General features: G+C 40.8%; 1 protein-coding gene across 2 annotated transcripts; it reads left to right on the top strand.

Moving 5' to 3' along the window:
• The first annotated feature begins 2664 nt into the window (after positions 1 to 2664).
• Positions 2665 to 16322, top strand: LOC307269079 (equilibrative nucleoside transporter 2-like). 2 transcript variants are annotated; one of them, XM_080051909.1, is made up of 14 exons: positions 2665 to 2838; positions 7316 to 7373; positions 7830 to 7911; positions 9721 to 9866; positions 10137 to 10276; positions 10600 to 10734; positions 10975 to 11072; positions 11457 to 11526; positions 12055 to 12215; positions 12393 to 12498; positions 12628 to 12713; positions 12926 to 13125; positions 13815 to 13927; positions 14004 to 16322. In XM_080051909.1, the coding sequence occupies exons 2-13, from the start codon at positions 7342 to 7344 to the stop codon at positions 13924 to 13926; spliced, it is 1368 nt and encodes a 455-aa protein (XP_079908035.1). In that variant the 5' UTR covers positions 2665 to 2838; positions 7316 to 7341; the 3' UTR covers position 13927; positions 14004 to 16322. The 2 variants fall into 2 exon arrangements, with proteins under 2 accessions (XP_079908035.1, XP_079908034.1); XM_080051908.1 differs by having other exon boundaries at positions 13815 to 16322.
• The last annotated feature ends 455 nt before the right edge of the window (positions 16323 to 16777 follow it).

The following is a 16777-nucleotide window of genomic DNA, read 5'->3' on the forward strand; positions in this document are numbered from 1 at the left end:
AATATAAAACTACAACATCCAACAGCTTTAGGTTCACTTTGATAAATAGTAACAATTGAGATGAGAGACATGTTTTTTCTTAGAATGGCTAACACCATTTCCATTTTATTTGGCTCGTTATTTTGGTTTTACAGCCATTCACTCTCACCACTCTGTCTTAATATAGTTATATAGGTCACACATCTGAATAATGTTCTTCTTGCTGTATGTATTTTTACCAGGTGTTTAATGTGAGAAAACAAATATATATTAAAAAATATTAATATCAAAAACATACTCTAGAAACCTGTAAATGCTAATAAAAAAGAGAGAGAAGGGGGAATCATTTTGGATTCATATTTATTTAAGAGGCATACATTATTTTTAATGAAGGCAGTTTGCAAATTACAGTCTGCCTGCTTTTCTCTGTATTTCCATTTCCCATAAGGTCTACTGATAAGAAATGGCCCTGTGCTCTGCTATGGACTGTTAGTATGACAGAAAAGAGAACAACAGGAAGGCCCCTCAACCACAAACCATTTAACCAGAAGTCTTCACAACACCCAACACTTAGGCCTTTTGCAACCCTTGATTGTTTGTTACATGCAGTGTTAAAACAGATGCAAAAAAAAACAGCTGCTATTACACTGATAATCCATTTGATTCTGTGGGATCCCTGCTTTGACCATATTGCCACTTTGGGTCTTTCAGCTGCAGAATCAGAGTTAAACACCGATGGAGCTTTACTGGTTCCGGTCAGTAATGACTTTACTGTAAAATGTGTTTCTAAAAACAACTTTTTCCTGCTCTTTCGAATTCTATTTCCTAAATGGTTTGTATTATCCTCTACAGTTTCATTGCGTATATGAGATAATTGATATGTATTATAGTGTGCAATTTTTTCTACATGGGACATGTGACTTTTATCAGTTGTTAGTTGTAACACAATACATAAAAATATATGACTGTTCATTTACTCCTTTTATATTATTAAATGAGATTAGATCAGATTGAAAATGTATTGAGTAAGTAAATAAATGCTGCTCAGTATTCAACCAGAAGTGCAAAATGTATGGAGGTTATATTGAAATGTAGTGAATATATAAGATACAAACTGGGCATTATATGCAGAATAAACAGTTGAAGATATGATGTGAAATTATACAATTCAGATCTACAGTGCAGACAGTAGTGTAAGTCTGTATTGCTATGTGTGTGCATGATAGTGCAGGTGAGTGTGTGTGCAGTAGTTAATTGAAATGAGCAAATAGCGCCTGCTAGAGGGAAGGAAAACAAAAATGAAATTGTTCGTGGCTGGTGTAAGAGATCTTCCGAAGATGCAGTGCGCCCTCTGTAGACACTGTTTGTGATGGACAGCTATGGAGAAAAATGTTGTCATTCTGAGAGAACTAAAGTGTATAGCTTACCATTAGCTGCAACAAAACCAATGAATATAGTGGCAAACAAAAGGTGGCACTTGCAAATGATTCTAACCCGTAATTATGGGGGATCTTGAATATAAATAAAGATTTATCATGAGTAGGGCATGACTATTGAACTGTTACTATAAACTCTTAATTGATACTGGCAGATGTTGACATGGCACCAAACGCACAGGTGTTATTGATAACATTAATTAATGTTGGAGTCCATACACTTTAAATGGTCCATCAATCATGCCTAATTCAGAGTTCAGTTCCCAGATTGTGCCAGCAGAGGGAACTCAACACCACTTATGTAGTAGCCCACTCACAGAAAACAATGCATCTCTGACAGACTACACTGTCACCTATTGGATCTGCCCTCACATTAAGATGCAATATCATGATGCAATATACCACTGTTTTATATGACATGCTATGGGAGTGGTAGGCCTACACCTTCAGTAAAGGCTTGAGATGGAGCAGTCAGGTTCAATACAAAGACACTTTGTAACACATTTTCCTTGAGTTTCTTCCTCGGTTTCCTAGAAGTTGCAATAGGACACATGCCTTCTTTTAGCCACCGGATACTTCCCAGATGACATTTATACAAATAGGCCTTTATTTAATTATTTTTGTAAATATCATATTTTTCCCCCCTGTAGCCTATAGTTTTCTTGTTGCCTGTAGGCTACTACCTCTTGTCCGAGTGTCATGTAGCCTACAATGAATGTCTTCTGTGTGAATTAAGGCAACATGATTGGCTTAGCCTACTAAGCCTATAGCCTACTGTTATTTTTATTTAATTTTTTTGTTTTGTTTGGAAAAGGGACAAAATTAAGTGACAAATGGTGGTGGCACTGCTTTGTTCCTAGACCTCGAGTTCAAATGGGTTCCTGTAGGCCTAGCTGTGTCGAAATTCAGCACAGTAAGGCTATAGCTAGTTGAGGTGCAGTTGATAAAATAATGTTTTGACACAATTAGCCTAATTGATTCTTAATGCCAACTTCTTTCAAATGGTAGGCTACACGAGTGCATGTAACTGATGTAAGGGCAATTTCGGCCAACTGACGACTGTCAAATGCCCGCGAAGACGAGACTCAAAACAGCCGGGGATACCAAACTTTACGGCACCGGAAGTGATTCGCTGTGTTTTTTCGGGGGAGCGGTTGTAGCTTTGCAGTTATGACGAGAGACGCAACGTTAAAAAAAAGGAAAAAGAATCAAGTCTCTGTTGTGCCCTGTGCCTACGCTCTCTGCCATTTGCAACATTTGCACATTCCCGCCACGTGTGTGGTCGACGAATACATGCAGGCTATGCTCTCCATTCCTCTCCCATTGAATATTTTTTTAGGGACCCCTTGGATAGCAAAAGAGCTTGAAAACACGGAGGGAACACAATGAAAATACAGTGACAAAACCCGACACTTTTCCCAAGGTGAGTCCTTTGTCGCATTAGTAGCTAGCCCTAGGTAACAGTGAACTGACAGGTGTTGTGTTAAAATTGACAGCAGTGTGTTTCATATAGAAACGTACATTTCGTATAATAGCCTCTAGCTCCGGTGTTTACTTCACCGTCGACCTGGGGGGGATGAAACGACAACCCGACTCATGGTTGCATCCTCCGCCGTGTCCAGTGAGGTTATCAGACTACACATTTAGCTAGATATCGGAGCGAGTGTCAACCACGCCATTACAACGCAGTGAAATGTAAAGCCCGAAAAACGTCAGTCGGACTACTTAGTTGTCTTATTTAATACTATGTATTCGTTGCTTGTTTTTCTTCGTTACACAAAGTAGCAGGTGTATGGTTATCTTTCTATCAACAATGCAAAAATACTGACCATGTGGCTTAATAAAGATAGAATACCTTTAAATACTGACCATGTGGCTTAATAAATATAGAATACCTTTGTACGGAATGTTCCTTTTGTATGATTTGACCTGTCACATTCAGACATGATGTCGAACCACAACCGTGAACCTGTTAGGGGTTTTTTTTTTTGCTGCTCATGAAGCTCCAGGGCTAACAGGCTATTAGCTTACTATTGAGTGAGTGAGTCAATGAAATCACACCATTACTAAGGCTGTACACCTGTTAGGACCCACGTTGTACATTGTAGTAGTAGGCTATAGCCCCAGCAGAGAATAACACTGAACCCATGCACTTTATCTGCATTGTGGTAAAGACTTGTTGTGTATCTGTTCTACAGAATGACAATGTGTAAGTGTATCCATCAGATGAGCACATGGTCCGTGTTACTCAGTCTGGATTACTGTAGGGTAGGCCTAAATAAAAAGGCAATAATCTCCTGCTGTGACTCATTATGTGAAATAAAAGCTTTCTGGATATTGACTGGCACCAAAAACGCTTTGGCCTATTTACAGTCAATGATAGAAGTGTTGTTACCGGGAACAGAAGTCTGCACGTCATAGCAGAACAAAGTAGTTCCCAAACTGTAGAGAGAGAAACATGGCAGGTTTGCAGGCCTGATGGTGGAATTACACCATGATGTGTTATTGCCATTATTCTCAGCTGTCGGCACACAAGCAGCTGCCTGTTGGTCTGTGGCAGTTGTGATAATGTCTGATGGCGGGAGTGTGTTGTTCCCATGTAGCCTATCTTGCATGCATCTTTTGTATCCCAAAAGCGGACCTACCCAGTGGAAAAAAGGGCAGTTTTAAGACCTATATAGATTTCTGTCAGTAAAAGAAAATAGCTGTGTGTGTGTGTGTGTGTGTGTGTGTGTGTGTGTGTGTGTGTGTGTGTGTGTGTGTGTGTGTGTGTGTGTGTGTGTGTGTGTGTGTGTGTGTGTGTGTGTGTGTGTGTGTGTGTGTGTGTGTGTGTGTGTGTGTGTGTGTGTGTGTGTGTGTGTGTGTGTGTGTGTGAAGTCACTGATAGTGGACTCGGTAAGATTGTATTCATGTGGTTAGCTGTAGGAGATGAATGAGGGTTTTTGTGTGTGTGTGTGTCTGTGTGTGTGTGTGACATTTGTCTTTTGGAGCCCTCAAGCCCTAGATAACTAGTGTCTGTGAATGAGCGGTGTTCTTTTTCACAGCTACTGAGAACTACTGCTGACACACCCACAAAAAAGAGAAGTCCCCCTCTGTTAAAAAAAATAGTTTTTCTCTCATTGTAACTTCACTTAGATGTGTGTGTTTTCATTGTGCAGGGTGAACCACTAGAAGGCTTTTTTCACAGTCATCTGTTTGTGTTCCTCTAAGCTCACGTTACACTAAATATCAGTTTGGAAGCCATTAAGCAACGTCCATAGGGAGTAACCACAAACTGAGAATAATTCCTGCTAATTGTATAAATTGTCAATTAACTTGATTGAGAATATAATAAAACCTAATAACTTAAGTGTCCAGACTGATAATGTTATACCCGATTATACCGGATAATGTTATACCTTATTACTTTATGAGTTACCATTGGGAAATTGTTACATTTTTCGTGTCCGGTGCTCCAAACAGGCTTTTCAGTGGAGCCGGAGACATACTGTGTGCAGAGGTAGAACTGTTAAAATGAACAACATTATAATGCACACACAGCCACATTCATAGTTTTGCGATCAAAACCTTGTCAGACTCCCCAATGGACACAGACTGTTTAAAACGTACATGTCGGTTCGCAACTGATGCAGCAGTATCACAATGCAATTTGTTGTGTTGCGCCAGTAGCATCAAATTTAGCCTCCAGCTGCTAGCCCCAAGCAGAGATTGGGAGCAGGCTGCAGACAGGCGCACTCAACAACCTCATATTATTTTCATTATCAAACCTCTAGTCTTCCGCCCCAACTGACATCACCTCCATATGACTTCACAGATCTTTAGGAGCCGCAGAAAGGTTTAATTATAAAACTTGTTGGGAAATATACAAACATGCTCTTGACATCCTTGCCTCTGTCCTTGGTCTGTATTCTTTGAAATCCTGTCGACCTCATGATTCGGCCTTTTGATAGCCATCCAACCAGAATTTGTTTTTCGGGTTAGAAAAACTTTATTGATTGTCAAACAATTTCTACACTGCTGATAATGGTTTTTATCTCCAGTAGAGATTGTACAGTACAGTGATTTCCTCCTCTGATTTTGAGCAGTGAAAACTGCTCAAAATAGATAGATAGATTTATTGTCATATGCACCGTTACAGCACAATGAAATTTGCCTTTTCAGTACACACCTCTCCAAGAAACATACAAGACAGTGACAATAACATGGGTGGACAGGAGATAGTGTAACTGCAGGGTCGCAGCGGTGCCGCGCCCCTGAATCAGAGGAGCATTGAACTTTGTTGTTTGCTGTCTGTGTGGACTTCGGTGTGTCCTTGTTCCAAACACACTCACACAAACCAAGCCCTCTGCTGCTTGTTTAACCGGTTTTCTATCATAGGTCAGTTAAGGGAATCTCCAAATACAGACTGTACATAAGCACTGTGGTGACACGTAATTCTTCTTTGCTCTCCTATCAAACAAAGTTATATTAGGAGAGCTTTGAAGTCGCAGGCAGACCAGTTCTAATTGAATTGTAGCCAAGCACTGTGTCACTTTCCCTAACCACCCGAATCCCATCCTCTTCCATCATGTCAATTATTGTCCCATAATTTGTTTGAAGAAACCAAAAACACAGGCAATTTGTATGACCTGTACCCTGGCATCACTCTGCCGTTGTGTATGATTTGCTAGCTAGCTCTCATTAGTTCTGCTCAGCTGCCTAAAACATGTTGTCTGGTTAGACTGTAAGGACTTGAGACCAAACCTTTTAAAAAACCCTGTCCAATAAGGGAGTGTCCTGCAAGTAACCAAAACAGGCTCTCATCTGAACTTGCCAATCGTAGGTGGTTACATTGTGTAAAACGAAAAATTCCACATTGACTGATTCAACTTAATGGTGTGATTCAGCAGTGATGGTATGCCCACTGTGAATGTTACAACTGTCTTTTGTTATTTGTTTCTCTGTTTGTAGGGATTACAGGGAAGAGGAGGTTTAGATGAGGACGTTTGGGGGAAATTGGCCAAATGCTGACTAGCCTGAATGCAAAACATGGAGCGAGGTGATAAGGCATCGGTCGGAACACATCCTGTTCAACAGCTGCAATAAAAACAGATCTTATTTTTCTCACACGTTTGAGTGGATTGTGTGAGATTTTGGTTGATTTGAAGCTGTTTTAGGAGCTTGTACAGTTGCTATTATGTATATGTACTCTATGTACTGTTATGTTTCTCTAGCCTGATCCTCACAACAAGTTGAAACATGCAGTGTAGCAATGCCGCATACTAACAGTGGCATTTATGTGAGTGGAGGGAACAAGCTTTGCCACTGAGGTCAGTACCATTTGGGTCATGCTGTTGACTGTGTGCAGGCTTACTCCCATTTCAGACACTAGTGCAACACATGAAGGCATCATTAATACAAAATATCAAATCCAGTAGGCTTTGGACTGTGGGTTTGTGTTTTTCCAACTAGAGAGTGTTTGTGTGTGTACACAGGGAGTGGACTCTGAGAGACTCTTGGAAAAATGTACACGCATTGGAGAGAGACAGAACTTGTTCCCAGCATAGCTCCAGTGCCAAGGCTTCATTGGAAAGTAATTGAAACCGCACTAGGTCAGGTCATTTCTTAAACGTTTACAATACTGCTATTCCCAATGTGTTTTTTCAAACCAAACGACAGTCAAATCAGTTTGATTGCTTCCATAATTCCCAGACAGGTATCAGACTTGTACTGTTAAGTAGTATTTCTTTGGACGGCCTCTTCCCACCTTCTCGTGGCCTCTTTCCAGAATTGAAATAGGATTCCTGCATCTCTAAGTAGTGAAACCTTGGCAGTGGAGTGTAAAGGAAAAACAAACGTACTCGCCCGATAGTCTGTGGACATTCAGCTGACCTTACTGCCTCTCCCTTTGCTGTGTGCAGTTTCACCAGAACTTCCTACACCAGCCATGAAGGGCCGAACAGATGCTCCAGCAGACCGGTGAGTTCAGAATCACACGCAAAAGACACTCTCTCACTTCCCACTGTTTTGATTGATCTGCTCTCAGTTTCTGCCTGCTTTTAATTGCTGACAAGGGAATGATGTAATAATATTCTTGAAGGAATTCACACTGCATTGCATTTCTCTATTAGTTTTAAAATCTAGGAAAAAAAAGTTGTACTCCTCTTTGTAATATTTTAAGTTGTAATCATCAATATACAAAGCCTCTATTTTTTACAGTGCAGCCAAACAAACTCTCAATCAAAGAAAGAGTCACAAGTAAATTGCAACCGTGATATGATGTGACGCTTTTAGCAGGGCCCCGTAAAGTTTGTAGCCTTGCTGAGAAGTGGACAGTCCTCATCTAAGACCGTTATGTGGCAACAGTATGGCGGCTCCTCTGTTTCCCCTTTCATCTTTCCTCCAATAACAGCCTTTATTTATCTCCATGTACAGGGGCTTCTTGGTGGGGGTCTGTTTCTTTATCCTGGGCCTGGGAACGTTGCTGCCATGGAACTTCTTCATGACGGCCTCATTGGTAAAAACATTGCATTTCAATTCATCCATCAAAGACAGTAGATTTAAAATATATATATATATATTCTGCTGCTTTATTTAATTGTTATTTCATAAAAACCTATAGAGTCAGTGGAATGGTAATGTCTTACCATTTCCCAGTCAGATCTATAGTACATAAAAGCCTTTTTCTTAAAGGTTGAGTCAGTGATACTGGAGAATGCTTGTTGTCAAAATCAGTGAATATCTCCTCACAATCTGCTACCTGTACGTAATGTGTATTTGGGCTGAAGAAAATGCAGTGTTAATACACAGCCTAGGCAGCCTAGTGACAAAGAGGATGCTGTTCTTTACATTTCTTAAATAATCACATGCTGGATGGATCACTACAGACAAGAAAATATATCTCTTAAAACAATAGAATGGAATGTAAGAGTACATGGGGGCTTGGCTTAGAGGGGTTTAAGTGATCAGGTGATGGTGTGTTAGGCAGTGACCCATTGACCCATAGGGGCTCCATCATATGACTTTAGCTTTATCATATGACTATGGGTGAGCATGTGGATCACTCTACGTGTACACATGCTTTCACATGTCGGGGTGAAGACTCTTTTCATATCCATGTTACTTGCATCTCGAGTGCCCTATGAGCACTTTGGTTCCTGCTAAAAGCATTGCCACTTGACAGTCAGAGCTATTTTCAGTTGCTTACTGATAGAGAGGGAGCAGCATCACAACTAATGATTAAAGGTGCTGTAAGCGGAATGGTTCTTTTAGCTAACTTCCTGTCAGTTACTGCAGTTAGCAGTCCCCGCGCTCGTCCCTATGTCACCACATTAATGCACTGCGGTCTTCAAGCAGCGAGTTATCTAGCATCATCTCAGATCCATAAGTGTGATAAAACATGATAAAAACCATCAAAACAGACATTGGGAAGGATTTTTACCTGGTCCGCCATTGTAGGCGCATAAACATTCACCCATCTGTTGCTCTAGCGTGCACCGGCAGTGAGACCATGAGTGAGACGGGTGTCGGTTTGTAGCGTTCTCTCTTGTGATTGGATATTAATTTCGGGATCCCCCGAAAAGTTTATTTGCCGATTACATGCAGAGCAGCTGACTGAGAGGTCGGCTTTATGAAACGCGCACATTATGTAAGTGATCACTGTATGAATATAGAGCGATTTAACACTTATATTAACATAAATAAATTGCTCACTTCACCTTTAATGATAGTATCCAGCAACAAACCAAATGGGACCAGTGTTAATATACAGGTGCATCTAAAATGTAATTCTGGATTCCTTTCACTTGACTTATCTAGAATATTTGAAAGTTTCACTTTTTGAATTAAATTATAGAAAAAAATTAACAAATTTTTTGAAGATGCACCTGTAGTGGTATGATTCAAAAAAAGTGTATTAATGTTGATTAAAAAGCATATATTTTCTACATTATTTCATATAGTGCATATGAGAATATAGTTGTGATGAGGGTAGCACACTAGAAGATTGTCTGTGAATGTGGTTGTCTTAAAGCTGCGTGAATTGATCTTTTTGTTTGTTTGTTGTTTGGCTGCTTGGGGCCATCACACCACTAACATATGATAACCTCCTGATGTTGGTATGGTGGGAAACAGTTGCTTATTTATTCATAAATTGTATACGGAGATGCATACGGTAGTGAGGGGCCTTAGTCTTTTTGGGTTCCTCAGTTTAAGTGAAACCCTTCGCATCACACACAGTCACAAGAGCCACTGTTGATATAAAGATATATGTGCAGGATCCATTGACATTGATAATCCAACATCTGTCTTCGCTCTGTGCTTGCAGTATTTCCAAGGTCGCCTGAACACAACAGAATGGAGCAACAGCACGGGGGTGGTCCGCCATGAATACCACTTCAACAACTGGATGACGCTGCTCTCCCAGCTGCCCCTGCTCCTGTTCACCCTGCTCAACTCCTTCCTCTACCACAGGTCAGTTACAGGCTCCCTTGCTTTCATTAATGGCTATTAAGACTTGAGACTTTTTCTAACCCAAAAAGATATACATTTTAACCATAATGTTCAGCAAAAGTAATGAACCTCATAAGGGTTAAGCATTACCTCCAAGACTTGAGTTACATAGTCGCATGTATGACCAAGATATTCCAAAAGAGAGAGTGTGTGTGTGTGTGTGTTTTCCAGTTTGATGTAGAGCGTGTACCACTACTGTTAAATGACTGCTGTGTGTGTTTGCGGTTGCAGGATATCGGGGACTATACGCATCGCAGGTAGTCTGGTGTGTATCCTGGTGCTCTTCATCATCACAGCAGTGCTGGTCAAAGTGCCCATGGAGGAAGACCGCTTCTTCTCTGTCACCATGGCTACTATCTGGTTCATCAACTGTAAGTGTGTGTGACGTAGAAAATTACGAGTGTGTGTGTGTGTGTGTGTGTTTGTTTGTACAGGCATCTTTGTGAGGACAAATTATATATATTAACCATCTGACTGGGGACATTTTTGGGAAGTGAGGACATTTTTCCCGGTCCTCACACGGGCTGTTTGAGGTTTAAGACTTACTTTTAACTTTAAGGTTAGAATTAGTTTTAGGTTAGGTTTAGTGGGAAGATTGTGGTTAGGCATTTAGTGCCCCACAAAGGTGTGTGTGTGTGTGATTGGAAAAGTGTTGCGTTAACTGCTGCTTGCTGTCTCTCTCCCTCTCTCTCAGCCTTTGGTGCGGTGCTGCAGGGCAGTCTGTTTGGCCTGGTGGGTTTGCTGCCTCAGAAATACAGCGCTATCTTCATGAGCGGCCAAGGCCTCGCCGGGACCTTTGCTGCCATCGCCATGCTCATATCTATAGGCAGTAAGCCCCACACACACCCACATCATCTTTCCATGCCAAATCCCCCAGTTGCCTAGTAACAGTGGAACATTCAAAATGGATGTGGTGCCAGTCAAATGAGCATGACGCCACCCACCATACTCTGGTTCTTTCAAATGACACAGCTCCTCTTGGGTCTTTTTCGAAAAACTGTTCTCATCAATCTTCTATGTCTGTTTCCCAGAATTCCTAGTTGGCTAACGGGGTGTGTTTGTCACTCAGGTGAGGCCGACTCTGAGTCAGCAGCGTTGGGTTACTTCATCACGCCTTGTATGGGGACTCTGGTTACACTCTCAAGTTACCTGCTGCTGCAACGCCTGGTGAGGCAGCCCTTTTCTCTGCCTGCCTACATTACCCACAATACCCTGCACCTCCACTAGAGTATCAGCCAATCAGTCACTTGTGTTACTCTTTGTTATTGATTGCTGTTTTGACATTTACAATACAGAGTCAATACAGAGTCAGGCTTTTTTAGAACAGTGTTAGCTTGTTATAGTGGGCCTTTGGATACAGGGAAAACTTGTGAAAAATTTGATATTAGTATGTTGCACCTTTCTGGAATATCACTGAATTCCCTTGGTGTCTAAAAATAAGTAGATTGCGGTATTATTCATTCATATCATTCACACATTCATGGTTTCATTTCTGTAGTTTTTGTATTTCAGCCTAATTTGTTGAGTGTGTTGTATGTTGTTTCCATGCAGGAGTTTGCTCAGTTTCATCTGAACAAAGGCAACAAGTATGAGCCAGGCACCACAGACGGGCTGCTGAAAGGTGAGATTAGGGGCTTCCAACACACACACACACACACACACACACACACACACACACACACACACACACACACACACACACACACACACACACACACAGACTGTTGTTAGTTGTCCCCTTTTCACCATGTGTTTTAATTGTTAAGTGTTAGCTCTTTAACACTGAAGTTCAACTGACAGTGAGTGTGCATCTGTTTGCTTTTCCACTCAGTTCCACAATTGTGTTCCTCACTGTCCGGCTGAATCAAATCAATTCAGTGGAACATTATCTGTGACTTGATCCTCCATTTATCCAATTATAGCCCTGGCAGAGCCAGACAAAGACAGAGCCTGTTCTACTCACAGAGGAACAGTCACACTAGTGTTGTTTTTTAAGGGATGCTAAATAGCCCAAAGAGGCGCACTTAATCAAATAATACAAAAACCAGATGTTATATTTGACACATCTTCTTTGATCGCAAGTGAAATAATAACACATTGATGGATATGGCAGTGGAAGTGTCGGTAATATTCTTTTATTGAATTGCAGGGAGCAGCACAGTAGCGAATGGTAAACTGAACGGCCATGCTAACGGCTCTGCAGAGGCCGAGGTGGACTCGTGTCCAGACGGGATCAAACACGCCTTCCTGTCTCAGGAGGAGGACGACATGGCACAGGCCAAGTCCTCGGTCATGGAGGTCTTCAAAAAGGTGAACACACACAGGTCTAACAGTAGCATACAGAGTTCCATTTACAAGGGAAAATCTCTAAGGTGTGGCCTGTTTTTAGTAATAATTAGTAAGGCATTTAAAATGTCAGTCCTTTTTTAATTCTATTAAATTCATAAATGATTTAACGTTTTCTTTTCTCTTCATTCATTTTCCCAGATCTGGGTGATGGCGTTCTGTGTGGTGTTTGTGTTCATAGTCACTCTGTCCGTCTTTCCCGCGGTCACCGCAGACACAAGAACAGCGTTCCCAGCTAACAAATGGGGTATGATGACCGAGCCTCAGTTCAACTCAATGATACGATTATCGGCATTCAACTTACACTACCTTTTTATAGCTGTACATTCAGTATAACTTCCAATGTCTGTCAAACTCCTGTCTATTCTCTCCTCAGACCGGTACTTCATCTCCGTGTGCTGCTTCTTGATATTCAACGTCAACGACTGGCTCGGTCGGACCGTCACCACATTGGTACAATGGGTGAGTATCTGATGACCATTTCCACATTGAAAGCGGTGTTTCCATTGCCTCGACTTTATTGTTTAATAGGAATAATATAAAAAAATTGTTCACAAAAGTAATTTACAAAGAAAAATCGAGCCCCAAAACTAATCCGACTTTTGCATCCTTCAGGCCATACTTTGTGATTCCCTCTCCATATAACGATCCAGTTTTCCCTTCTCCCTCTCTAGCCCAGTAAAGAGTCCCGTCTGTTCCCGCTGCTGGTGGTCTCCAGAGTGGTGTTTATCCCTCTGCTGATGCTCTGTAACGTCCAGAAGCGCTCCTACCTCCCTGTCTACTTCTCCCACGACGCTGCCTTCAGTGCCATCATGTCATTCTTCTCTCTGTCCAGTGGCTACTTTGTGTGTCTCACCATGTCCTACGCACCACAGTGAGTACAAAGAAGTTCATAACAACAACAAAAACACAACGTCAAAATATCTATCAAATGGAAAATGAGCAACATTAGACTTTTGCTTATTTACCCTCATAAATTTGATCTGATATTATCTAATGCACATTGCACAACTAGGTGCACAGAAGAATGAACTAGGACCTTTAGGAACTAGGTGCATCACAAACAGCATTAATAAAAGCCGCTGCAGGTTTCAGTGTGGCTAAATATGGTGACGTCTGCCGTTGCTGCGGTAACAGCAATCTAACCTTAAAGCAAACAATCCTGGAGCGATTATTTTAATAGTGAAGTGCAGCAGGTTTATCTGCCTACTGTGCAGCCAGGCAAACAGTGTTTTCAAAAAGCATGTGAGTCAATAATAGGCTCTCTAAAAGCTCAACCACAGCTGCTTCGTCTTTCTAATATTCCCTCTCATATTAAAAACTACAAAACGACACATGAAAATAAAAAAAAAGGAGTGATGTCAAAAAGCTGTGTCACCTTTTGAACACAAAGACTGAAGGTGGCTGCATGTACACTGACGATTGCACTGGTATTGATGCAGAACTGTAAAGTTCTCGCTGCCTATTTGTATTGTAAAGTGACCGTCTCATATAGTGAAATATGGGATTCTGTGCCTGACTCAGTATTACATGCCTGAGCTTGTTCCCTGCTCCCCTCTGCAGGTTGGTGGAGCCTAAGGACGCAGAGACGGCAGGAGCGCTGATGACCTTCTTCTTAGCCCTGGGTCTGTCCATAGGAGCCGCCCTGTCATTCCCTCTGAGAGCTCTGGTCTAGTACACACACACACACACACACACACACACACACACACACACACACACACACACACACACACACACACACACACACACACACACACACACACACACACACACACACACAGACACACAGCATAGACACAGTAGAAGAAATACACACAAACACCCAGAACAAGGAAATATAATAAATGATTCATCCTATCCTTGCCTCTTCTGGGAAACCTGGTCAGGGTTCTTTTTCCCATTAATTTGTCTGGCGCTGTGTGTGTGTCATGAGGATCCCTGTGGGATGCTGTACAAACCCAGCTCGTGAAAATGTTATTTTGGCCACAACAACTGACTTGACAAGTTTCCCCCTTTTTTGAAAATAGGAAGAAGGGAAACACTTTATGTAACGGACTGACTGCGGGTCACTGGGACCTGCTGCTAACCTAAAGAAAACAAGGTTAGAAATTCCCTCTGTACATTCTCTTAGGATAGATGTTGGAATTTTTATGTTGTTTCTACTGTTTTTTTTTTGGTTTATGTGTTTCCTTATGTTACTGTTGTAAGTAGTTTTACACTGATCCTAGATAGAGAAACACTAGGTTACACATGTTGCAATCAACATCTTTGTTTTATTGACTTGTTTTTGCCACAACTGGGCTTGGTCTATACTGTTTTTGATTGGCTTTTGATATTAGATAGATTTTTTTTCTATTGGGTTGATGGCTCGAATGATTAAAGTGGACCTACTTTTTTGTAAGAATTAATATTTTGATGTATTTTTCTTTTCTTAGTGGAACAAAACTAATAGTGTTACATTGTCCTTGCAGCATCATTGCTAAGTCTCCTCAAGTGCAATAATACAAACCTGTAGCATAGTTGTCTCCAGCATCAGGCTGCTACTGCCACCGTCTGGTCAAAAGAGCTCATTGCTCCTGAGCTTCTTTCCTCTTGAAAAACCCCAGAACCATTTATGTAGGTCGGACATGAATCATTAAGGTGATACCAGGTTGTACTTTGTTGGCGACCTGCCAGAGTTTAGGTAACAGGTTATACGAGTACAATAACATTCTTTAATTGAAATGAGCCGGGGTTGGCACTGAAGAAGACAGGGTGAAACTCAACACCTCAGTTTGTCAAATCTTTGACTTCTCCTGAGAACAGGCACCTGATTGCTGTAAGCGGCAGCCATTTAAAAAAACCAAACTATCAAATCAGATGTTGACATTAAAGTAATAGTGTAAATAAAGGCATTGAAAATGCAGAGTAATTCTTGTTTTAAGGATTAAGAACAGTGTTGGCCACTTGCTACCAATGTGCCATGCTCCAATGGAGCACAACAATCCAGTTTTGTAAGGAATCTTCTTTTTCTTTTTTTAATCTTAAAAACTTTACATGTATAGGAATTAACTTATTGATCCAGGTCTAAGTAGATTGATTATTCTTTGTTTTAGCCTCATGATCATCCCAATCACTTATTTTCTTTTTAAAAGTATGCGTGTGCTTTCTTTTGTTTGTTACATGAAGGGTTTCAAGTGCACCTGTATGAGTTATGGTACGAGATATCCACGTTCTCATGTTGAACGTGAGAAGAGATGTTGTGACAGCTGCTGCTTCGAATGAACAAAGGGCTGAGTCCTAATGGAGGGAACTATGTTAACTGGGACCTTTTCAAAGTGTAACTTGATTCATGATGCATTGCATTCACATAGTGGGATTTTTTTTTTTTTGGGTTGCAGCAAACAATGAATGGCAACATTAGGAAAAAAATATAGAGAAACAGAGCAAGTAGTTGTCTGGATAACTGAGTATTTAAAAGAAAAAAAGTATTATTGAGACATGCTAATCCTAAAAAAACAAATGCAGTCAGTACTTTATATGGAATGAACCAAATGTCCTACATGTTGTCAATGCAGCATCAGTAATAGAGATAAAGAAGTCGGTCCATGTTGCGAATTACCCCTGTGATTCCTTGTCATGCCTCCTGGAAGAATTCAAACTGTTACAATTTATTTTGTACTTGTAAACCCTTTTGTATAAAGAATGTAGACTAACAAAGTGATTTGATTATGGGTATATCTCAGGCAGTGTACAACAGTTCAGTGCTTATCAGCCTTAATAATAGTGAACCCCACTTTAGACGGTACATGGCTGTGTTGGAATCATTTTGGATTGACTGTACATGCTGGCTGCCTCATTGTGATACGTTTGTGCTTGTGTCGCTGATTGCATATGTGTCAGAACAGCAGGAAACATTCAAAACAATCAGATAATGTGTTCGCTGCATACTCAGGACCTACGGGTCATACTGTTTTACTGTCAGGCCATGTCTTTGAGTTACAGTATAAGGGAATTCATGCCTGTGCACTGCACGTTCATTATGCATCTTTAGAGATTTGACTGTCAATAAATGGATTGTTCTAACCAGCTGTGTTCGTCGGAAAAGTTTGTTTTGTATTTGTTTTCAAACAGGGCTTCACCAACTCATGCTAGCATGGAGTAGGCTAGTTAAAGTGAGCCTGTTAATTCTCATTGATCTGGTTTTCTTAGAAATGTGAGAAAGCAATCCATTTCTATCACAAACTTGGTTCATGTATGTAATTCAAACTCATGTCATCTATATCCAGATTAGATATCACAAGTCGGGTTTATAAAAGGGGAACAGTAATATACATGCATTTAATCAAACTCATAATATAATGAGAAATATACTGTTATAAGACTAATTCCATAGATACATTTCAGAAATATTTAAAAAAACATCATTGTAAATGATTACACAATCAAAGCTTAAACCTGCTTTAAGAACCAACTTAGCTGAATGACAATCGGCTGGCTAACATGTCACCATTTCAGCGAAGAACGACACCCAACACTGACAC

Source organism: Ammodytes marinus, assembly GCF_949987685.1.
Source record: "Ammodytes marinus genome assembly, chromosome: 23".
NCBI lineage: Eukaryota > Metazoa > Chordata > Actinopteri > Uranoscopiformes > Ammodytidae > Ammodytes > Ammodytes marinus.